Genomic DNA, 25402 nt, shown 5'->3' on the forward strand with positions numbered 1-25402 from the left:
AAATATACGATCCTGGTCTCAGAATGTAGAATAAAGATGAACTGGATACTGTCTTGGATACTGATAAACAGCAGAAGCAACCTCTCTTGTTGAACTTACTGAGACCAACAAACATAAACAATGGATCCACTCCGAAACAAGGATGTCTCTAGGCAGAAATACTACTGGCTTCTGTAAATGGGCTCTCCCTCCAAAGTCTGCAAGGTTTCTGTCATCTCCTGAGGGACAGAAGAGGACCATTGTACAGAATACAACAGAGCTGTGTCAACTTTTATCATGTGCTTAGAGATGTGGTTGCTGAAACTGAAGATCTGAGAGCAACTTTCTTCTTTCCTCTGGGATTGTGTTCTTCAGCAGTGCTACAGCTATAAAATTTCATGCTCTCCCATCTGTCAAATCATTTAATGACTCTTTTAATCTTTAATCTCAGCCAGTGCTTATCTTTCACACATCTAAGAAAATCTGAGAATTGCTTGAGAATCATCTTCATCTTCCTTTATTTATTCCTTCAGTTACAGGGTGCTGCTGCTTACAGTGTTCCTTTTTTAGGGTCCTTCTGTCCTATGTATTTGCTCTGTAAGATTAAGATCTCTGTGCCATCACTTTCAATTTTACTTACTTTAGTGCTCAAAGAAGATAAAACTTTTTTTATTTCTGTTTTAATCTGATTTCTTGAAAGCTGTTCTCCTTGTTCAAAAAGCTGGATTTGTGGAATGATGTAAGGAGCACAATGTGGTAAATTTCTTAAACACCCTGCGTTCCTATTGACTAATCCACACTTCACATGCACTGGCTTTTGTTTTCTAATTACAGATGCCAATGAGGTCGACAATGAAGAAGACAGTGCAGCCGAGAATCAAGAAAATGACAGAGGAGCAGGTCAGTAGGTGTGGATAACTTTGAGGCCACGTTCAGTTACGTAAATGAAACAAAGAAGGAAGGTCTCTCTCTAACATACTGCCTTCTCTCATATCTTCATTTCTGTCACAGGTAAAGAGAGGAAGAGAGCAAAACCAAGAACCAGAAGAGGACATGGAAGAGGAAGAGCCAGGCATGGTGGTGAGGAGGATGGAGATGATGAAGATGGAACAAGGAGAGCTGGGCAACGCAGGCAAAGAAACCGGAGAGGACGGAGCCGAGCAGGTGGAAATGAGGGCAGTGATTCTGAGGGGGATCCTACAAAAGCCAGGAAGAACCAGGCAAATCAAAAATCAAAGGAAGATGGTGAAGAAGAGGAAGATGAAAAAGGGGGTAAGAGTGGGAAAGGCAAAAATGACAAGAAACAGGACAAAAAGGCTGATAAGAAAGGGAAGAAAGAAAAGGCCAACAAGAAGAAAAAGGACAAAAAGAAGTCAGGATCTGGGTAATTTTATATACACACATATATATATATAAATATAAAACAATTGTTGCCTTATGTAAAACCTGTTTTCATTTATAGCTGTGAAATGCCAAGAGTTGGCATGGCTCCTTGCCAAAGCTGAACAGGAGGTTTTATTTTCTTTTATTTTCTTCTGGAATGAGGAGATTCTGAGTGAAGTGGAAACTGTCCATAGAGCAAAATCCACTACAGTGAAATGTGGTCAAGGGATGTCATGTGTCCAGGGTGGAACTTTTGAAAATGACCGTACAAACATTTCTGACACCACCAATATTCTGACATTAGAGACAAATCTCATAAATCTGAACAGAAACTTCAGCTGGGGTCTCCCTTACTGTAGTTAAGTTCTCACATTCTTGAGCTGTTCTCTGGAGTGACAGAGGAAGGAACAAGTGACAGAATGACAGTGAGTGAGGTCTCCTACTTTTTTCCTAAGCAGCCAAACAACCAAAACCAAATAAAAAGCCAGAACCAATTGCTGTCCAGAATCCCAGGATCTAGTTCTGTTTCCAGTGCAGAATCAAATTCTTGACACTTTCCAAAAGTTCAAGTTCTTATTTCCTATCCAGCCTTGAGCCAGTTTTTTTTGTAACAGATTAAAACTTTAAGAGTTCAGAATCAAGCACGGAGACAAAATTTTCCAAAGTTTGTCTATCACTTAACTCCCACTGAAAATTTCCTTTTCCAGAGGATTTAGTGCAACCTGGGGTCTTTGGAAAATTGCTCTGACGTAGAACACTTCTGAAAACTCTTTTTATTCTTCTTCTGTCATCCTGGTTTTCCCTGGCAGCATACCTGTTTTCATGATATTTTAAGGAAACAGTCCCTGAGAACAGTGTACGAAAGAGCTAATGGAGCTGAGCATGCTCATCTCGGTGGAGAGGAACAGGAATCTTCTTTCCTCCATTCAGCACTTGCTACAGCTGTTTATGTTCCCAAAGGCAGCACTGCGCAGCACAGCAGGAGTCAGAAGGAAAAGAAAATACAATGAGATATGCTGCTGCATTAATTTGTTCATGATCCCATTTCAGTACACTTCTAGTTCACTTCCTTTCCCTACAAGAATATCTAAAATCTTCCTTTGTGTTGGCTTATTTCTGTGGTGCCAATTGTTCCCCACTGTGCAATTTCCTATACTCATATAAGCAACAGGCCTGAATCTGCCAACCCTTGTTCCTTTGCTTATTGCTGTTGTCATCCCTTGCAAGCATTTGAGTGTTAATTTTTTAAAAAAGCCACTTAAAATATAAATTTAAATGAAGGCATAATGTTTTTAATTGTATTACAAAACTCTGAACATTAAAATACACATGTTTAGTCTGAAGAAATTCAGTTTCTATCCAGATCAGCATGTTGTTTCTGAAAGTTGACAGCGCATTTGAAGAAAATCTGATGATGCTCTGGAAGATACTTGAAGAACATTATATTCTTAGACATTTAGAGCACCATCCAACAAGATTATGTGATAGTAAATACAAGAATATTTAAAAGGATTTTCAACAGGAAAAAAAAAACAGCAAAGGGAAAAATGATGGTGATCTGTTCAACTATTGTTTATGTGAATGATTTGCATATCTTAGAACAGGAGAGAGTGATGTGAGCACAGAAGTGTAGCCCATCTAACAAGTCTGTGAGGACCTACCGTAGTAAAAGCTAAATATTCTTTGAAAGTATCTCATAGGCTCATATAAATTTGAGTTGGAAGGGACCTTTAAAGGTCAGCTAGTTCAACTATCTTGCAATGAACAAAATCTGAAGAGTGCTCAGAGCTCTGTCCAGCCTGACCTTGAATTTCTCCATTATATGGCAGCCACCACCTCTCTGAGCAAACTATTTCAGTGCCTCACCACTCTTACTGATGTACCTTTTTTAATAGCCAAAAGTAGAGACAAAACAAAACAAATAAAAAGTAAAATGAATATAGAGAATAGAGAAGATGTGGTATAATCCCACAGGGGAATATTGTATTTGTTAATGTTTCTGTGGATTTTGTTGTCCACAAACAATTAACAGTTACTTTTTGGCTAGATATCAGAAGTCAGTAGATTCTGCTTTGCTTACTATTTTCCTACATCCTGCTTTTCACCTTAACTAGAAATAACTCTTTATAAACTAATCATTCTGCTTAAAGAAATTCTAGATGAACTTTGTGCTCATACATATTCTAAATCTTTTTTTCTTTTTTTTCAACCTGCTTGAAGTTTTGATCGTCCTATAGTGAGTTTCATAAGGTAATTCTATGGCAATTCTATGGAAGCTGTTTCTTGATCACTTTAGTGATTGGTATCTCTTAATGGGGTGTGAGAAGGACCTCTCTATATCATCCCCAAAATATTTTGACAAATTACTCCATATGAGGATTACTCCTTGTGAGGACCTGTGATATTTCTTGATTTCTGTCATACACCTTGGTTCAAAAGCTAGATTTTTGTTCCTTACTGACTTGTTTAATTGTCTACAATAGCTAGTGCACCTGGTAGTAACCATCTGTTGAAGCTACAAGTAGAAAAGGAATATTATATTCTCCTTAGTCTGTGCATTTCTTTTTTTACTCTGAGCAAATCAATCACAGTTCAGTTGAATTATTGGAAGATACAGAGCTTTTTCAGGAGTCCAGAGGTACATAGAATTTTAAGGCAGTACTGGCACGGCATCTTCTTTATGCTAGGAAGTGCCAGGGGGTGTTATGGGGATTATCATTGAGCAGTAGAATTTTCTCACACACACAGAAAGAAAAAAGTAGTCAAATTTATTCAGTTACCACTCCAGAGTCCTACTGCTCTTTTCCCTGAAAATACCCAAGCTCCTAGAAGATATTTTCACTTCTATAAAATAGCGTTTACAGAAAGCATAATAAATATAATTTAAATCCGTATAAAAGAGATAAGACTAAAACCAGAACACAGATGAATATTACTGACAGGTTCATCAAGTATATAATTTAAGTCAGTGTCATTGATTTCAAGAGCTTTAAAGACTTAAGAAAAGATGCACTGTGTATATTGAATTGAAGTCAAGGAAAACAAAGATTATTTTGGAATTATTGAGCAATCCTTTCTGCTCTGTGTTAGCTTGAAGGTCATGGTGATCTCTTCTACCCTTTAAATGTATGAAACACTGTCTTTCTTGAAAGACTGAGACTTTTGCTTGCTGAAGGCATAATTCTGATTTCCTGGGTTGAATCTTACAGTGTTCAACCACTGAATGAGTTGCAATTGCACAAAGTTTGGTTGTGTTTTGTAAAGACTCTTGAAAAACCCAAGTAAATAAAACCAATTAGATTTCTTAAAGATGGGTTAAAAAAAATTGAATTTTGAATGTTTTTCTGGCTCTAAAGGAAAGTTAAAAATGGAAAACAAATAAAGCAGTAGTGAGCAATTGGCAAAAGAACCATTAATAACTATGCTTGTGTTCTGCACGGCTTTCTCTCTTCAGTAAGGTAACTATATTAACACCTGCCCACCGTATTTCCCTCTACTCTCACTGCAGCCTTGTACATCTGTATATTTCAGTTTTGCATAATTCTACTATCTTCTTCTGTCAAAAGAAGTTCTCAGTACTGAGCATTGTATAATGCTAAACAGCTGATTGTAAAAAATAAGGATTTAAAACTTTTCCTAAAGGAGCCTTTTTTTCTTTATTTTTTCTCAAATCACTTGTTTTTTCTTTTCTTTTTTTTTCTTTAAAATGCACTAGAATTGTATAATTGTATGTATGTATACTTTTACTGACTTTATCCATTTGGCCTATTCACTTTTTCATCACATCGTTAGAACAGCCATATATATGTCTGTTCTCAAAATTCTTCAGAAGCATCTTGATATCTCCAGATTTATATTTTCTGTTGAGCTGTTTTTCATACCATGAATCCTGAAATTTGAAGGCCAATTAATTCAACTTCTTAATGTTCGGTAAATGACATTTGAGTCATTAATGTTGCTTCATCTGATTACTCTGAGAGTCTCTCACCTCCGTTGATTTACTTTTGTATGCCTGCAGTTTTTAAATTATCTCCCTGCAGATTTTGATGTAATGTTGTCTATTTCATAATACCCTAAGGTAGATGAATAATGAGAAATTCACGTGTACACATTACCAAATATTTTTGCTTTTGTTTTGAAACTCCATAAATATTCTTGCTACCAAACACTGCTAACGAGAGAGAATGCATTCAGATACTTTCTTTAAATCACATGAAGTTTGACTATGTCTTTGTCATCAGTGTGAACAGAAGAAAAAGATCTTCAGGTTTCCAGAGGACTTAAAACTATTCTGTTATTTGGCTTACATAGTGAGTCAGCTCTGACACTGGATTTTGAATGTCACAGAAGATTGACTCTGAGACTTGATAAAGTTTGAATTACTGCTAACAAGACAAAACAGAAAACTTCTTTTTTAAAGTACTATATTTCAAAATGTTCAAAACATTAAAGAAAAGCAAAGACAACAGAAAATAGAAACATATCAATTTTTTTTCTAAGAGCTCAGTTTATGGTAGTCATCACAGTGGGCAGGAAATCAAATTCTGGTGATTTCTTACTTATTAATTTCCTGTTTGATGACATAAGAAGTCACATTTGTTGCTAGAGATGTGCTGTACGCCACCGCATGTGATAAGATTGCTCACAGAAAAGCAGACCCATGTGGATTTCTGAATTTTTCCCATCTCTGAAAAATTACTGCTTTGATTAGTGGATGGGCTGTCAACTGGTGTTTAAACCTGCCTTCTCTCTTCTGAGGCACACAGAAGTGTGGTGAGGAAGTTCATTTTTTATGGCACCAGTCCTTATTTGCAGAGTTGGTTTGGACTCCCAGAAAGGCTGGTTACTCCTGCAGGACGCATCCCCAGAGTGACTGCTGCTTTTCATGTGTAGTGTGACTGCTTGGGGTGTAATGCTGGTGAAGCACAATGCAGCCTTTGCATTGATGCTAAACAGTGAGTCTATTTTCTCTTCAGTGCAACAGAGAAAGCATTGTTCTAGGTCTTAGAATTTCTATGAATTTATACCATGTATATGCTCCATGAAAACTTATGTCCGTCCTAATTTTTTGTGATGTTTTTTGTTCCCATTTTTGGCTGAAGCTCTGATTCTGACTCTGAGGAGGAGCCGATTACTGAGGAGGAATTGGCCAAACTGAAAGAAGAGGTAGAAGAAAAAAAGAAGCTAATCGCCACATTACGAAACAAGCCATGGAAGATGAAAAAGAAGTTGTCAGTTCTAAAGTATGGTTTGAATTTCATAATATCTATCTGTCATCCTTCTTTGTATTATCTTTTGTTCTCTACAGTTGCTAAGTTTATGTTAGCAATTGCTTCAAATGATAAGTTTAAGCTCTTCTCAAGGAAAAATGATGCAACTTAAGAAATAACACAGGGTAATTGCAGTGAGGAGAGAGGAATTTCCTTTTTATTCTCACTTTCTCTAGAGAAGAATACGTTTTTTGGAGTTACAGAAAAGGAAACATGAATGAAAATTGAACTTGATTTCTCATGCATTTTCAAGTTTGCCACTTATAAGTTTGCCAGCAAGTATATCATTACATTTTCATCAGTGCAAAAATGTCAGTTAAATTTCAGTTAAATAATCAGTTATATTTTCACCAAACACAAGAAACTGGGTTAACAAATAGAACTTTATTCTCTTGCCAAAGCTGCTGTACTCCTCTGTTTTCAATAACTCATTCACTGCAGTACTCTCCAAACATCAGCAAAATGCATGGTTGTGTTGAATTAGGCACAAGTAACAGAATACCAGAATATTCTTCTCCAGGCAGTTTTTGAGATGGTGAGAAAACATGAATCGGATGAGAGAGCATATGAGATGGGGTGTGGAAGGTCTGTGACTTTTTCTTTCTATAAAGTAAAATTATTCTGGGGGGAGACATTAACAGATGAACATAATGAAGGCATATTGTGAAAAAAGGATACATGGAACAAAGAAAAAGAACCGAGTGCCTTGGAGATGTAAAGTAGAAGCATTATGAAAGTCAGGGAATTTCAGGAGAATTAGGTGACCTGATTATATAATCAGACAACAGATACTATATTTTGCATAGTCTTACTATGAAATGTTTTTAGTTGGAGGAGTAATTCTAGTCACCCTCAGTGACTGAAAATTGACATAGCTTAAGAGTATTATGAGGTGGATTTTCCCCGTTACGCCAATAGCAAGTTTTCAACATCTTGTTGTCTGCCCATGTAATGAGAATTATTTCTTTATTAATATTCAGTGTAAATTTGGCTTTGTACATTCAACATGTTCAGTAATTCTACCTAAATGTCAACCATTTTAATCAACTTTTATATTATTATATTCATGAAATCTAGACTGGGAGACAAGGTCCGCATTCAGTTTTATTTGTCACCATCAGAAGGATTATTTTAATAAAAATTATTCATCAACAAACTTCTACAGGAGCTGTAAAACAATGTTTTTATTCTTCTGGATTTTGCTATAGCCCTCTCTGGTGTAGGCTTAGAAATTATTGGCACTTTATTTTGTTTGCCCCAGAAGAGAATGTTTTGCAAGAGAAAATGTCAGTTGTTCAGATTAGCTTCTTTCAGTCTACTCTTATTATCTTATTAATTATGAGCACATGTAATAACATATTTTAGTATATTGATACATTTGTTTCAGATTTGTAGTTCCATCATCAATACCCTGATATATTGACGTTATTCTTATATGTATGGAAAATGGACAAAAACTGACTCTCTAAGTACCTTAAATGAGTTTTGTATACTCCTATTCTATCAGTAGAAACTTTCGATAAAGAAATACTTTTAGCTAGCATTTGGGACTGTCACCTTGTTCTCTCCCTGTGTAGATTTTTGAGTACTATGGGATGCACAGGAAAAAAAATGTCCTATCTACGTAATGGTAGAAGAACAGAATTCCTGATTCTTTGTCTTTCAGCTTCCACAGTAAAGAAACTCAGGTTTCTTCTCAACATTAAGGGAAAAGTCCTTATTGTCAGCGAAAAAATACTTCCTGCTTGCATTTTTTTAGTAGCCATTGTTTTCAAAGAATGAAAAAACAATGCTTGCTTAGAATGATATTTACGAGAATATAAAACAAGAAAATACTTTTCGAAGTATTTTGAAAGAATTATGAAGGTTACATATGAATTTTTGTTCTTTAAATATATATATATATTTAAGAAAAGTTAATTTAAAAAAAAAAAACAACTTTTGGGGGGAATGGTTCAATTTCTACTAATTTGCCTCCTTTTAAAAAGTGATAGAAAATAAAAATTGTCAAAACATTTTGTTTAAGTATTTCCAAGACTGAAGACTGAACAACTTGCTCAGTTTTCTGATTGAAATCCCAGCTTATTTTTCAAATGTAAAAAAGAAAAAAAAAAGTTATTTGTTTTTTTTTAAAGAAATAAGCACTGGAATTAAATGTTCAGTGTTTTCCATAAGGGTGACACACATGAAGGCTACATTAATTTTTTTCTTCACTCTTTTTTCTAGAATTGTGTGAGTGGGGAATTAATTTTAGAACACAGAAACAAAACTGTTAGCTTTGTTGCCTTCAGTCAAAACCTGACTGTTACGCTCACTATTGAAATGGCATTCGTAATTGGGATGCAGTACACAATTAGACAGCTCTAATTTCTAATTTGTATCCCTCAGCCTGGAAAGACGAATTTCAGTGGCCCCTGTCTGTTCTCTGAAGAAATGTGACTGATGATAGCTCTCTACAGAAAAGTGTCCCTCTAAGGTTTGGAGTTGAGTTGTACCAGCACATTCTGACTCTAGCTGGATCTTCAAATATCATGTTTAGGTCTCAGTAAGTCTGATGACGAGAATAGAAGAGAGAAGATATGGAGAGGAATGAAAGGATGCTATGTGGCAAATAGCATTGCTTCTCTTGACTAACCAGTAGGCATGGCTGAGAGCAGATGATGTAGTAGTCCTTGCTGTTGACAGCCTTCATGCAGCTGGAGCCCAAGCTTTTTTCTTATTTTATAGACAGATTTTGTCTTTCAAAAGAGTCTTTCTCATCTTCCTTTGTTTAGATTGACTATGAACTACGCTGCTATTGAGCCTTTTCTATAGGAGATTCATGAATCCATAAATCATTCCTCTCAACATTGGCTATTCAGGACAGAAGAAAATTAGCTGAAGAGCAATTAGATTTTAACAACCATCAGCTGTTATTTATGATGCTGAGATTTAGACAGAGGGTGTTAAACTATTAGAAAGATTTTGAATTAGTAAAAGGTACAAAAGATAAAACCAATGGGCCATAGCTCCTACTGTTGCAATGAGTAAGGGAAGGCTATCCCAATTTACAGCTGAGGTTTTGATTTTGGGAACTTAATCATCTATCTATGCATTCTCCATGTTGGTTATTGTTTGGCCTGGAAGAAATGGAATGTTCAAAAGCTGAACTACTATGTTAGGAACTGGAGTACTCACTCCCCTCCTTAAAGCACATTGCACTTTGTGTAGACAAATGTTTGTGATGTAAATAGTAAACATTATTAATAGTTAAGCAGCTTATGTATAGAAGTTTATTAAGATGCTTATAATATGGACAGAGAATTGCACACAAGAATCCAGAAATGTGCGATCAGTGACACCAGTTTAGAACTATACCAAAAAACAATTAACAAAACAACAAAATAAGAAAAATTACAACCAGCTTTCGAAAGGTTTTGGCCTCTCAAAGAAATTCCAGTTAAATACAGACTGTACAGAGAACTATGAGAACTTAGTTTTTTAAAATGAAAAGCATTCTTATTTTTATATACTGGGGACAGGTTATACTATGATGATAATTTTTCCTTCCTTCCTTCCTTCCTTCCTTCCTTCCTTCCTTCCTTCCTTCCTTCCTTCCTTCCTTCCTTCCTTCCTTCCTTCCTTCCTTCCTTCCTTCCTTCCTTCCTTCCTTCCTTCCTCCCTTCCTTCCTTCCTTCCTTCCTCCCTTCCTCCCTTCCTCCCTTCCTCCCTTCCTCCCTTCCTCCCTTCCTCCCTTCCTCCCTTCCTCCCTTCCTCCCTTCCTCCCTTCCTCCCTTCCTCCCTTCCTCCCTTCCTCCCTTCCTCCCTTCCTCCCTTCCTCCCTTCCTCCCTTCCTCCCTTCCTCCCTTCCTCCCTTCCTCCCTTCCTCCCTTCCTCCCTTCCTCCCTTCCTCCCTTCCTCCCTTCCTCCCTTCCTCCCTTCCTCCCTTCCTCCCTTCCTCCCTTCCTTCCTTCCTTCCTTCCTTCCTTCCTTCCTTCCTTCCTTCCTTCCTTCCTTCCTTCCTTCCTTCCTTCCTTCCTTCCTTCCTTCCTTCCTTCCTTCCTTCCTTCCTTCCTTCCTTCCTTCCTTCCTTCCTTCCTTCTTTTTAAAGCATTGTTTATTTTATCCTAGAAGAACACATCAACACAAATAAAGTGAAAATAGAATATTTTTTAAGCATAGAAAACCCAAGGATATACATATGTATATCCATGCACCTCCTTATATATGTGTATCTATATATACAAAATTATACATAAAGTTGCACTATATGTATCTTTGGATGGGCTATTTGCAGTCCAATGAATCTGTATTTCACGTCTCTTACTATGAGCATGTTGGCAGTCTTGGAGGACAGCCTGGCTGTCCTGAAGGCCAGCTGGGTATTGAATAACACTATAATTTGCTCATTATTACTGCTGAACTGTTTTCAAGTGAGATGGACCCAGCAACAGCTGTTTGGCATTCAGTTTTAACCCAGTCTTTTTAGACTTGGAAAAGTCCTGGGTGATCAATATTTATACAACATTTGTTTTTAATGAGTTTTTAGACCTTCCTGAACTGTTACTGAAAAATGTGAGCAATCTGCTTGAATCCTGTTCATTACCAGCAACCTCTGAGTGCTGTAATTTATCCTCTCTATGCAACACTGAAGTGCTCGAAGTACCGTACACCTAGCACTTTGGGAGCCGTAACTCCACACCTCTTATTAATAATTAGCTCAGGCTTCTCCGGGACAATAATGCTGGACTCCATACAACATTTATAAGTTCCTTGTGTCTGTAATTCAATTAATAAGGTTGCTCTCAAGCTTCTTTAAATTCACAGTTAGCAAACAGGGCACACTTTGGCCTATCTTGTGATATAGATAATTTACCTATAACACATGATACCAGCTATTACAAAGCTCAGTTTTGTTGCCCTGTGTTGCTTTTGACACGTCCTCATGTTAGTAAAGTTGCACTACTTCCAAGGGGGTGTGCGTGCATATGTGTGTGTTTTTGGTAATTGTTGAGGTTTCTAAAAGAATTCTGTGAGATTAAGACTAATTTATACTGCTTGATCATTCCATATTTCTTCACATTCTACTCTTAGAATAAAAGAAAAAATGAAAAGGACAAAGTGTGGCAAAAGTCTCCTAGGGTGTATATAAATGGAGGCCTTTTAAGTGAGGAGGATTAAATATCAAGGTAGAAAGCTGAATTAAATAACATATTGGCTTATACTTAACAAAAAAAACATGTAGCACAGACATGGAAAATACACTGAAAGTCTGTTCCCTGACTGAATGTTGTCGTGTTGTTGCTGAGCTTTCAAAGCTAGGAAGATTTTTAAGGAAGAATTTCATTTATTTCAGTTGCATAATGACAGAATCACAGAAGGGTTTGGAAGGTATCTCCAGAGGTCATCAAGACCAACGCCATTCTAAAGTAGGTTCTTTTCAGCAGGCAGCACAGGTGGGCATCCAGATGGGTCTTGAGTATCACCACAGAATGAGACTTCGCAACCTATCTCGGCAACTTGTTTCGGCACTCTGCTAGTTCAACAGTAAATACATTTTTCCTTGTGTTCTATGAAACTTCCTGTGTTTCAGTTTGTTACTATTTTGTTACTACTGCCCCTTGTTCTGTCTTTGCACACAACTGAAAAGAGCCTGATCTCACACACTTGGCTCCTGCACTTCAGATACTTATAAAAGGTGATGAGGTACCCTCTCAGTCTTCTCCAGGGTGAAGAGTTCCAGGTGTTCCTTCAACCAGACTCTGCACTACTGATGCCAACCCTAGTTCTTAACCCACCTCACTGTCCATTCATCTATCTCAACTTCATTGTAGAATGTTGTGGGACATGTTGTTAAATGCCTTGTGTTTAAAACACAAACGTCAAGAAACATATAATCCACTGCTCTCCCTCCATGTACCCAGCCAGTGATGACATCACAGAAGCTACTAGGTTGGTCAAGCATGATTTTTCCTTGGTGAGTCCATATTGATTACTCGTGATAACCATCTTCTCTTCCAATTGCTTGGAGATGACATCCAGAAAAAGTTATTCCAATCATCTTTCATAGAATCATAGAATGACGTGGGTTGAAAAAGATCTCAGAGATCATCGAGTTTCAACCCCCTGCTATGTGCAGGGTCACCAACCAGCAGACCAGGCTGCCCAGAGCCACATCCAGCCTGGCCTTGAATGCCTCCAGGGATGGGGCATCCACAACCTCCTTGGGCAACCTGTTCCAGTGCCTCACCACCCTCTGTGTGAAAAATTTCCTCCTGACACCTAACCTAAACCTCCCCTGTCTCAGTTTAAAGCCATTTCCCCTTGTCCTATCACTATCCACCATCGTAAATGGCTGCTCCCCCTCTTGTTTATACACTCCCCTCAAGTACTGGAAGGCCACAGTAAGGTCTCCATGGAGGCTTCTCTTCTCCAAGCTAAACAAGACCAGTTCCCTCAACCTTTTTTCATAAAAGAAGTGCTCCAGCCCTCTGATCATCTTATTGGCCTTCCTCTGGATCTGCTCCGAGAGCTCTGTGTCTTTCCTGTGCTGGAGGCCCCAGGCCTGGATGCAGCAATCCTGATGGGGCCTCACAAGTGCTGAGTAGAGGGGGACAATCACCTCTCTCTGCCTGCTGTCCACTCCTCTTTTAATGCACGCAGAACACACTTGGCCTTCCAGGCTGCAAGGGCACTCTGCTGTCTCATGTCCAGTTTCTCTTCCACCAGGACCTCCAACTCCTTCTCTGCAGGATTGCTCTCAAGCAGTTCTTCACCCAGTCTCTATAAACACCTGGGATTACCACAGCCCAAGTGCAGCATCTTCCACTTGGCCTTGCTGGACCTCTTTTTGTTCAAATGGGCATAGGGCAGTGTTAGAGAAGGGAGAGATCTCAGCCAACAGCAAAGTGAAATCAAAGAATATGCTCAGGGATGTCAGCAATGTCAGCCCTGAAGATTTGGATCATCATGTCAAAAATTAGTTTTGGTTTGTTGTAGAAAGTCAGAAATTGAGTAAAAGCTTAAATAATATCAAAGCTCTTGAAAAATTGCTTGATAGAAAGTCCAGGAAGCAGAGACAGCTTCTTTTTGATGTTTTTTTTTTTTGTTGTTGTTGTTTGTTTGTTTGTTTTAATCTTAAAGAAAAATTTCAATAAGACATATAAAACAAGCAAACACAAGGCGTAGATTGAGATTAAAGTAAATATTTATATGATTTACACTGTGTAAAATTCATTCTTGTTCTGGCTTAATTTCATTGTAGAATTTTTTTTTTTGTGGAGTACCTTTTCCAGATACAGATACAAACTGTCCAATATGGAGGATTTTCAAAGTGTTAGTGGTTGTTCTCCCCTTTAAATTTCTAATTTAATGCTTCATTAAAAAAAAACAAAACTACAACAACGACACAAAACAAACAAATAAAATGTTCCCCAATGCCTATGTTTTGAAATCTTTTAGTTCTGCATCATAACTCCATGTAGTTTTTGACCAAAAGCATAGGCTTTCTACAGTTTCTGTAGGCTTCAATTTCAGCAATTTTTCATGAAATAGCCCACTGTTTGGGTTATTTGATGACAGAAGCGATGGTAAAAGGTATTTCTCTTAAGTGAGAGATATGGTATGGTGACTTAGGGGATCGGTAGGTATGTGTCCAAATTGATTCTGCAAGTGCAGCATTTGTGAGGATGCTGCCACCTGTCGTTAACAGTGGCTTATATCTTTCCAGACAGTTCAGTAAGATTTTAAATCCTGAACATGTGTGTTTAAATGAGACTCTTGTCCACTTTTCCTGAAGATGAGAAACCTGTTTTCTCTCATTTGTTTGAGATAGGTCGTAGTAGTAAGGGCATAACTCTTTTGAGAGTCAAAAGGAAAGAATGAGATGTGAGCCAGAATACCTGAAAAGAACTTGGGTGATTTAGAAAATGCAAAGGGCTCAATTTGATGTCAAAATCAGCTAAAGTAAAAAAAAAGTCAGATGCCAAGATTCAGAATATAAATGTGATGCAGCAGCCCAGAGTAAGAGATCTCTAGAGTCTTAAAAGGATCCTGAGGAACACTTTGAAGTGGTGAAGAGATGGCATGTGTGGCTGTTTATCTGAGGTGGTGGTTGGCTATTTTATTTTATTTTTCTCTGAGTCTGTCTATGTGTTTTGCCTCAGGGACAAAAAAGTTGGGGTAGGGAGGAAAAGTTACTGTCTTGGGGTTCATGTCTAAATGTATAACAGTTTTTCCTTCTACCAACCCAAATCTTTGAAGGAAAAAAAAAAAAAAAAAAAGGGAAAATTGCTAGGAAAAAGCCTGCTGTAATCCTGAGGATATCGGAAGAATTGGCACTAGTCCTGATACCTCATCAGCTGGATTTAGGCGTGAGCATTTGGAAAGAGAGTGCTCAGATGGGACTCAAAGAGGGAAAGCTGAATTCAGTAGTTTGCATAATCTTGGGAAGCACAGAAACAAAAGAATGTAATCATCTGTGCCTTTCTTTTGCCCTTATTTTCCAGAGAAGCGCAGCTTTTTGTTGAAAAATTTGAAGGTGCTCTTGGAAAAGGAAAGGGAAAAAAGTTCTATGCGTACAAAGTGATGATGACCAAGGTAATTGTATTACTTTACTAACTTCATGTCACACAAAAGTGGAGTCTTGGGTTGCTATATGTACTCATTTTCCAAAACAAATTTTCTTGTCTTTATCTGGTTATTAATGCTTTTGTTTCCTCTGTTTGCACATGAAACAATTTCTAATTAAGCTCACAGTTTGATTGGGACTTATCATCTGCTTATCACGTGTTTGATTGAGACTCTATCAATAGAAAAATTAACTGTTTTGCTAGAGTTGTAAAGATTCATATCTGAACACATCCCTTGAAAAAATTTCTATTGGTGTAGATGTTTCTCTACAGTCTGGATCTTAGCCTAGTCTTTCCGTTGATCCTGAGAATCAGAAAGTGCCTTTTTGCCCACTGTAAAGATACCAGAGGCACCTCTATTGAGTCAAAACATAAGCAATATCTCAGATATATTCTAGGAAACTACATGTTGCTCTAAGAGTGTGATTGAGAGGCTGAAAAGTTGTTGCTGAGTACTCCATGTCCACATTATATGTGTTCTGGTCAGTTTTACTTTGATCCAAGTCCTGAGTGATTCCATGAACTAAATACACAGCAGTGGATATGGATTAGTACACTTCTAAAGTATGTTTTTCGTATGAGTTTTATACTTTGGTAGATCTTTAAAGTGAATGTGGTAAATTGGCTGGTTTGGGAGATTCATGTCAAAAGTACACTCCTACTCAAAATAAAATGCTGTTGTGGAATGATACTACAAATGTTTGACAGGACTACTTATTCTATCCAGGTTTATCCTTAGGTAAATTGGCTTTTCTGCAGGCAGCTGTGTAGTCACACCTTATTAACATTAATATTCACAAAAAAGGTATTAGGCTTTAAAACTGAGCTGTGCACAAGAAGCTCAATTATGGAAGTTCCACTTATCCAATAGATAAAGTAGTAAGTAGAGTAATTGCAATTAAATGACGCAGCTTGAGCTCCAAATCTGAATTATGTATAGCAAAGGAAAGAACAAATTAAATTCTCAGAAACAATTCCAAAAACTGAATGTCATGAAAGGAAGGGATTATTTGATCACTTTTCTTGTGGAAGAAATGGGAACTTCACATAAAGGCAGTGGGAGACATATTCAGAACAAACGAAAAAGAGATGACTCTTCATAAGCTAGTGCTTCTGCCGCAGTGTGTTCTGCCAAAGAACTGTGTGTATGACTACGGGGTTATATTAGTTAGCTCAAAGAGAAATTGAACATCGGGTGTCAGAAATGATTTTTTTAAACTCCATGAATGTTTCAGAAATGGATGAAATTCCAAAGAGATTTTGAGAATTTTAAGACAGCCTGCATACCCTGGGAAATGAAAATTAAAGAGATTGAAAGTAAGTACTTGTGAATGATAATAAAGAGTACTATCTAGTATTGTATCTCTAATGCATGCCAAAATTCTAAATTACACTACTTTAGAAGTACCTCCTTGTTCATACATACAGGTATAAAACACATGAATATTTCTTCTTCCATTAATATTAAAATTGATTTTGTAACCTGTTCAAAATGTCCTTGAGAGAATGTTAGGCACCTTACAGATAATAAGACAATATCAGAGTTAAACTTGGAAAAGAGATGTTGGGATTTAGTTGTTGTCTACCTCCACTTTATTTTGTCTGTATATCATAATTATTGCTATGACGTTTTTTTCATAATCTTTAGACTTATTTAAGAGATGTTGCAAAGTTAGCAGAGCTAGTATGAGATCACTTTTAAAAAACCTTATTTTATTATCAAACTCTGGTCAAAACCTCCAGATTTAATTAGAAATCAAATACAGAATATATTCCACACAGCTTCAAGCTGGTATGTGTGAACTCCACAAAATTAAATTTTCTTAATTGTTGATGTCTGCAGCAGTGCAGTTGTGTTAAAGACGCAGCAGAAGCAACTTTGCAGGAGGAAATGGGCTTATAGATGGCTACAAACTGAACAAAGACTTGATTGCCCTTTGACTCCTATGTCACAATGCCAGTGGCTTTCTCTTTCCAGACTAAGTTTAATTACTTGTGTAACAACAGTAACACTACTGACTTAAGCACATAATAGGTCTTGCTAAAGGAAACACATTGAACAATTCAGAGAATCCTGTTGGCAGAAGTTACCTCGCACTTGAACACTGGATCCCTCAGAATGCACAGAAGCATGAGGAGAGGTGAAAGAAAGCTGTCAAACACTAGGATTGTACTCCAGGATCAATACTTAGCATACAGATATCATCATCAGACACCACTGTGTCTGTGATGGGTTGTAGTTTTGCGGCAAAATGTAGTTGCATTGAAGAAATCAACCACCACTCAACTGCTCATTTCTGAAGGAGACAGTACAGTAAAATATGCAGCAAATATCAGATTGTGACAGGCAAAGATTGCTTGAACCAGTCTTAGAAACCTGATGCACTATATAAAATGAATATAAAATGCACTGACACAGTTCATTTCTTTAGAACTGTGTCTGTACAATTGCTTTCCATATTACTACACAGTAGTGCAAGTTCACACTAGAATTTATTTTGTGATTATTTTTTACCATCAGAAGAAATATACCATCTGGTGTATTTTATTCACTAGATCAACATACCTGAAAATGAATGTTTCTAAGTAGCATCTGCTCTATGCAACAGAAGGACCAAGGGATTATAAATAGACAAACAGCTTCTTATTCCAAAGAAACCAGAGGCAACATTTTAAAGTAATACTCTAGTAATACTCTAGGGTAAATGCTAATATTATGCTAGGAGCTATTTTCTTTGAACACAAAAGTGGCCATTAAGCACAGAGGTATAAATACCAACAAATGCAGTAGGTGATGTCAGCAGCAGCTGAAAGAGTTAAAATTTATGAAACTTCAAATTCTATTTGAGTGTTGATCCTAACTAATAGAAAGTGTAAGTAGAAAGCTTATGAATGAAATAAAAGCCTGTCATCTATGTGCAGAATACTCTTTATAGGAGACTTCCTTATCTGTCTGAATACATTTGTGTGAGGAAGTGGTTAATACTCAGCAAACCTCCTTAGCTGTTAGCTTCTAACCAGTTATTTTTAAGCATAAGTCATTTCTGTACTCTTACATGAAGATGATTTTCATTTTCTGGTCTCAAAATGAGTTGTTTATAGAAGAATTCCAAGCAGGTGAGGCTGTAAGTGTTAACAGTAGGCAGTAAGTAGAATATTCTTACCACTGGGAAACACTCATCTTTATTCCTCAGTCCTTCACTTGCAGCTGAATAAGAAAGTATGACTTGTCTCAAATCAATCTTTGCCTTATAGATTAGAATTAATGCAGGAATATAATGATTGTTCTGAAAGTAAAGCCTCCTACAAGGCATACAGGGAGCACAATAACAGAACACTGTTTTTCAACATAGCCACCACCATTAACTACACATGTTCTCCCATGATGATCAGGAGTCTGCATACTGCACTCATATATAGGCCCTGATTAACTTGCATAAAATATTCTTTCTGTTCTTGTTTGTTAAGGGACGTGAAAAACAATAAGAAAACCTTCTACAGGTACATTGCCCAGAAGAGACAGGCCAAAACGGGCGTACCTACTTTGGTAAATTTAAAAGGAGAACTGGCTTCAACAGATGAAGAGAAAGCTGAGGTGCTGAATGAGTTCTTCACCTCGGTCTTCACTGGTGGCCAGGATTCTAGTCTTTTTCACGTCCCTGAACCCTGCATCCCCAAACCTCTATGTGGGGACCAAGGAGGTAAATCCCTCCCCACTATAAGGGCAGAGCAAGTCCGAGAGTGCCTCCTTAGACTGAATGAATACAAGTCTATGGGGCCGGATGGCGTGCATCCCAGGGTCCTGAAGGAGCTGGCTGAGGTGGTTGCCGAGCCGCTCTCCATCATATTTGAGAAGTCGTGGCTGTCAGGTGAGGTCCCGGACGACTGGAGGAAGGGTCACGTCACTCCCAAGAAGGGGAGCAGGGAGGACCCGGGGAACTACAGGCCGGTGAGTCTCACCTCCGTGCCTGGGAAGATCATGGAACAGATCCTCCTGGACAACATGCTCGGTCACATAAAGAATGAGCATGTGATCCGAGACAGCCAGCACGGCTTCACCAAAGGAAGGCCATGCCTAACTAATCTTGTGGCCTTCTATGATGGAGTGACGGCATTGGTGGACGAAGGGAAGGCGACCGATGTCATTTACCTGGACCTGAGCAAGGCCTTTGACATGGTCCCCCACCACATCCTCATCTCCAAATTGGAGGGAAGTGGATTTGATGGGTGGACGACCCGATGGATAAGCAATTGGTTGAAAGGCCGCAGACAGAGGGTGGTGGTCAATGGCTCTATGTCCAGGTGGAGGCCGGTAACAAGCGGTGTCCCCCAAGGGTCTGTCTTGGGACCGGTGCTCTTTAACATCTTTATTAATGACATCGATGAGGGAATTGAGTGCACCCTCAGCAAGTTTGCTGACGACACCAAGCTGAGTGGTGCGGTTGATACGGTGGAAGGAAGGGATGCCATTCAGAGGGACCTCGACAGGCTGGAGGGCTGGGCTCGGGTGAACCCGATGAGGTTCAACACGGCAAAGTGCAAGGTTTTGCATTTGGGCCGGAAGAACCCCAGGCACCTGTACAGGCTGGGAGGAGTGGTCCTTGAGAGCAGCTCGGCAGAGAAGGACCTGGGGGTCCTGATGGACGAGAGACTGAATATGAGCCAGCAGTGCGCTCTGGCAGCTCGAAAGGCAAATGGGATCCTGGACTCCATCAGGAGAGGGGTGGTCAGCAGGGACAGGGAGGTGATTGTCCCTCTCTACTCTGCTCTTGTGAGGCCCCATCTGGAGTACTGTGTCCAGGTGTGGAGCCCTCAGTACAAGAAAGACATTGAGATTTTGGAAAGGGTCCAGAGGAGGGCGACTAAGATGATCAGGGGGCTGGAGCACCTCCCCTATGAGGACAGGCTGAGGGAGTTGGGCTTGTTCAGCCTGGAGAAGAGAAGGCTGCGGGGTGACCTCATTGCAGCCTATCAATACCTGAAGGGAACCTACACCCAGGAGGGGAGTAAACTCTTCAAAAGGGCTGACAACAGCAGGACTAGGGGAAATGGTTTTAAGTTGAAGGAGGGAAGATTTAGGTTGGATGTTAGGGGGAAGTTCTTTACTAGGAGAGTGGTTAGGCCCTGGAACGGGCTGCCCAGGGAGGTTGTGGATGCCCCGTCCTTGGACGTGTTTAAGGCCAGGTTGGACGGGGTCCTGGGCAACCTGATCTGAATATGTATGTTTGGTGGCCCTGCTAGGCAGGGGGGTTGGAACTACATGATCCTTGGGGTCCCTTCCAACCCGGGTGATTCTGTGATTCTGTGATCTGTAGGACCCACCTGATGTACCAACATTGCCACAATTGTTTTCAGTACACTGAAGGTGATATTGAACTCCGTACAGTTCCCTGGTCTTAATCTGCTGATTTGCATGGATTAACTTATTGAGACACTTTTCATTTTGTGGTGTGACATCTGTGCATGGTCATCTAGACTGTGGCTTGCCTGTCACATCACTGTCACTACTGCTGAAACGCACCACCCACTGCCTCACCATGCTCACATCCGCTATTTGGTCTCCATAAGTGTTCATCAAGCATCAGTGAATGTCAGTAGGCGTCATTCAGTGAAAAACCTTTGCTTCATATTCACTTCCATGTCAGACACTGTTTTGTTACTGTCCCTCTGCTGCCATCTGTCTCATGGCAACAAAAAGTAACAGGGTATTGATGGAAATCATGGAATCATAGAGTCATAGAATTACCAAAGTTGGAAAAGACTTCCAAGATCATCCAGTCCAACTGTCCACCTACCACCAATATTTTCTCACTGAACTATGTCCTTTAGTGGAACATCTAAACATTTCTTGAACACCTCCAGGGACGGTGATTCAACCACTTTCCTGAGCAGCCCATTCCAGCACTTGATGACTGTTCTGGAGAAGAAATTTTTCCTACTATGCAACTTGAACCTCCCCTGGTTCAACCTCTACTTCCATACCACCATTGTTTGTCTCTGACATTGTTGGCCAGCATAATAAAATAGGAGGCATTACTTTCAGAGCAGCACTCATATGAATGCAGACTGGCATTAACTACACATTTAAAAGTTATAGAGACCTTTCTTCTTCTCGCTCTGTGGACCAGCAATAGGTGGACCACCATTGTTCAGACACAAAAATTCTTGAAAGAGTCCTTTCTATGATAATCACCAATATCATTCAGTATTAAGAAATGAATAATAAGGGAACAGAGTAAGGAAGAGGAAGAAAAAGGTAATTGCAGTTTATAAGCCCTAGAAAATAAAACTTCATTTTAAACTCTGCTTAGTTTTATGCTGTCCACAGTAGTGAATAAAAACCTTGTTCTCACCATTTTTCATGTTGCTTTCTGCTTCCTGAAATCATTCCCAAAAGAATGAGGTTATTAAGACTGATCCAAAAGAACTCATGAAACAGGCAGAGCTCTAGACCATGAGAGTCCAACATTTTAGCTTGTCTGGGCCACAGGATCATATAAACACTAACTGATACTCCCTTTTTTTTACATCTTACGTTTTCATAGGTCACTTTGGGTCATCGGTAGCATCTTATTTCATATTCTTACGCTGGATGTATGGAATAAATATGATTCTCTTTGGGCTGACGTTTGGACTTGTAATGGTGCCTGAGGTGTGATTTTTTTAAATTTTCATTAAAGATTGGTGTGTGAATTTCTGTCTTTGCTGTGACATTTCATAGGACCTGACCTTCAAATTTTATAATCTCTTTATGTGCCATTAAAAACTCTTAAGATGTACAAAAGTCATAAAGGCATATTTTCTTCATTGAAGGCTGTCTTTAGAGAGTTATCTTGAATTAGTCTTATCAGAAAAATGTATGTTAAGATTCTGTCCCCAAAATGGTCTTGCATGGCCTAAAATAGTGCTAAACTTTTCAAAAAAGAGGGCTTGTATGAAATTGAAATTGTTCTTTCATCTACTCTCTTTCAGTCTTTCTCAATCTCTCACTTTATTCTCTAGTGACCAAATCAGAAATTGTAAATTGGGAATTTCCAATTGTTTCTTAGTATAACATTTCAATTGTGTGATCCATTTCCACAAGAGAGTATGCCCAGCTATTCATAGGGAAAGGCCTGGGAAGTATCCCATGAGGATGTATACTCATGGCATCTTGCCAGAACACTGGGATTGAGAATCCAAAAATGGTATCCCTTGTATCTTCCCACGTGTTTCAGTTAAATAACCAGTGAAATCCCATTTTACAAGAGAAACTAATCTTTTGGTTTTGTCTTTAAAACAAGCTCTTCTGATGAATTTGAGCTTTATTGCCTTTGACTGTGACATGATAACACACTGATGCTAGTGAAATGTCACTTTAAATGTAGAAAATATCATTAATGCATACTTTAGGCATAGTTTCAAATATTAATGTGAGAAGGTGGGGAAGTAGGTCATTCTCATTAAGGCGCTAAGGAGCACAAGGAGAGTCTTCCTAAGAACTGACAGATCACTATCCCTTCCCTTTGTTGGTATTTTGCTTTAAAATGTAAATTGCTATCATTTCTTGTTTCTAGGCATTGATGGGAAAGCCATATGGCTCTTTACCTAGAAAAACTGTTCCAAGAGCTGAAGAAGCTACAGCTATGAACTTTGCTACCCTTTGGGATTTTAGTGTAAGTGCATAATCTTGCAATGATGCATTTTCACATGACTTTTTGATTGTTAAGAACTTTGGATTCATTATTTAATATTTGAAGATTTAATGTGGAATATTTCAGGAGAAAATTGAAGTAGAAGTAATTTATTTCATTTTTACCCAAATTCTGAGCATAGATTTTTCACAGAGGTAAAATTTATGACAAATCTCAGAGTCCACATATACATTTCAGTATTTTAAGCAATACAAAGACTCACTGGAAAAATTTTCTGTACTGGATCCACGTCTCTATATATTGAGGGTCTATTAAGGATGAATTTGATCATCTGTATTTAGCAGGTTAGCAGTTTATTCCGAAACGTGTCATTCTCCTTTTTCATCCTGAAAACAGCTAGTCTAATTTTGCATGTGACATGTTTCTGCTGTTCTCCTCTTTGTATAAAGATGATCCAACTTGGTATAAAGTCAGCTGGGGATAAATTTTGTATTGCAGCACATTAGTTAGAAGGTTGTTAGAGTTCTTTATAGACAGTGGTCAAAAAAAGGTATTTTTCATCTGTGAAATGGTGTGAGTCTAGTTAAGATTTTCCTTCATATTGATAGAAGCAGCATCTATTGAGATAATAGTGAGTAATCTACCTCTCAGTCTGCTGCACTCCTTTTCTCTAAGGAGCACCAATACTGTAAAGATGTATCTTCTAGCACTTGAGTTTTTGCAGCAGTAGAAAACACAAATATGATTGTTGCAACCAAACTAATTTCTTTGGGAAATAAACTCAAGTGCAAATTCCTCCAACTTAGAGCTCAGTGCATCCAATCATTAGCATACTGACTTATGTTTAGAAACAGCCTCTCTGTGTGGTTTTGGTGTCTTTGAGATCCTGCTCCACCTGTGCTGGTGGCATGGAACAGTGCTGAATGCTAAGCTCTGCTTGACCATTTTCATCAGGGCACAGGAAAACTTTTGTATGTATCCAGCATTAAACCCATCTGTAATCTTCCCTAAAAAAGATATAGTAATGTAGAATGATTATGCCTCTCCTTAATATTAGTATTTTTGACTCTCGTTCGGGTGTATAGAGATTCTTAATCTTCTAATATCTAGATCTCAGGGTTCTTTGTAGCTCAGTACTCTTATGTACTGCCTGAAATGCCTTCACATTTTGGCTCCTTTTTGTCTTTATTTTAAATATTCAGCCAACAGTGCAAGAAGAATCTGGTAATCAGACCACTGAACACAGGAAAATACTTAACTTCATAAATTCATTTTCTCATTTATGAGCAAAGTCTTTCAGGCTTGTTAATTGCAAAACGCTGTATGTTAAACTAATGTAGTAATATGTAGAAAACACATTGATTGTCTCTCTTTTGACTGTAAATATATATAAAGTGGTCAGATGACTTCTGCTTTACTAATTCCACAATTCATGGTCCCTTCTTGTATAGATATGGATAGAAGTGAACATTACTTTTCTAAGAAAACATCTGTATAATATTTTCCAAGGACTGCTGCATAAAATGTTTAGCTCATCAGGAGTTACATACTTGAATGACAGGAAGAATATGTCTAGACATGTAGCTGGGAATTTAGATAATGATGACATTTTAAACAGATATTAAAGCGTCAGGGAGCTATTGGAGGAATATGAATTGTGTAGTGAATTGAAGCCTTTATAAAGAGAATACAGACTAAAAGAGGCTTATGCAGCAAATAGGAATAAAGTTTTTAAAATAAATAGAGCTGAGAAATGAAGAATGTAGTCAGAAGGTAGAAGGAGGAGGAAGTTATAACAACAGAGAAACAGCATTTGACAGCTATGTAGAAAGTTTAGTAAATAAAAGCAGCAGTTAATACAGGGAGCAGATGCAATGAAAATTAAAACAGAAGAGGGCAATGAAAGGAATGAATCCTCTAAAATATTGAGGGTAAAAAAGAATTTTCTTGAGGAATGTCAGATTGAAAAATATTGCCTGAAAACAGTGATATCTTCAATTAAGCAGTCTTTTATTTGGTAGCAGTTATGGAATGCTACAAAGTAAGTTAAGATTATTTATTTATTTATTTTATATAATTTATTTATTTAATAATTATTTATGGCATATACTTCATTTTCAGCTAATAATTGCTAAATCTATTTTCTTTTAGTTTATACTATGATTCATTTCAGTTGTAGTGACAGCTACTATAGACAAAGTGCATGTTGCAATGAGAAATGTCTTTTAAATAATACGAGATACTGAACACCAGAAGGGAAGTAAATGCCTCTTTTCAACTAACAGAAACCTCATATTACTGTATCAGTGTCAAAATGATCTATCCACCAATTGCATTTTGACAGAACACTGTATCTGACTTGAATTCATTGCATCCAACTGGAGCTGTAGCCATGGTGAGCTGCTGTCAGAAAGTTTCTGCATACAGTCTTCTAGCTGTAACCTGGGGATTATCAGAAAGCCTCATTTATTTGGATCATTTTAGACACCAGCAATTGTTTATTGTTAACCATGTACTAGTAAATTAC

General features: G+C 38.1%; 1 protein-coding gene across 5 annotated transcripts in view; it reads left to right on the forward strand.

Annotated features, from left to right (window-relative positions):
* The window catches only part of TMC1 (transmembrane channel like 1), a 110445-nt gene that overhangs the window by 66074 nt on the left and 18969 nt on the right, over positions 1 to 25402 (forward strand). For all 5 annotated transcript variants that reach the window (XM_048931943.1, XM_048931941.1, XM_048931946.1 and 2 more), the window contains exons 3-9: positions 814 to 879; positions 991 to 1363; positions 6465 to 6605; positions 15119 to 15209; positions 16477 to 16558; positions 21787 to 21893; positions 22798 to 22896. In XM_048931943.1, coding sequence (XP_048787900.1) covers positions 814 to 879; positions 991 to 1363; positions 6465 to 6605; positions 15119 to 15209; positions 16477 to 16558; positions 21787 to 21893; positions 22798 to 22896 — 959 coding nt within the window. The remainder of the gene's footprint in view (positions 1 to 813; positions 880 to 990; positions 1364 to 6464; positions 6606 to 15118; positions 15210 to 16476; positions 16559 to 21786; positions 21894 to 22797; positions 22897 to 25402) is intronic.

Source organism: Lagopus muta, chromosome Z (assembly GCF_023343835.1).
Source record: "Lagopus muta isolate bLagMut1 chromosome Z, bLagMut1 primary, whole genome shotgun sequence".
Lineage (NCBI taxonomy): Eukaryota > Metazoa > Chordata > Aves > Galliformes > Phasianidae > Lagopus > Lagopus muta.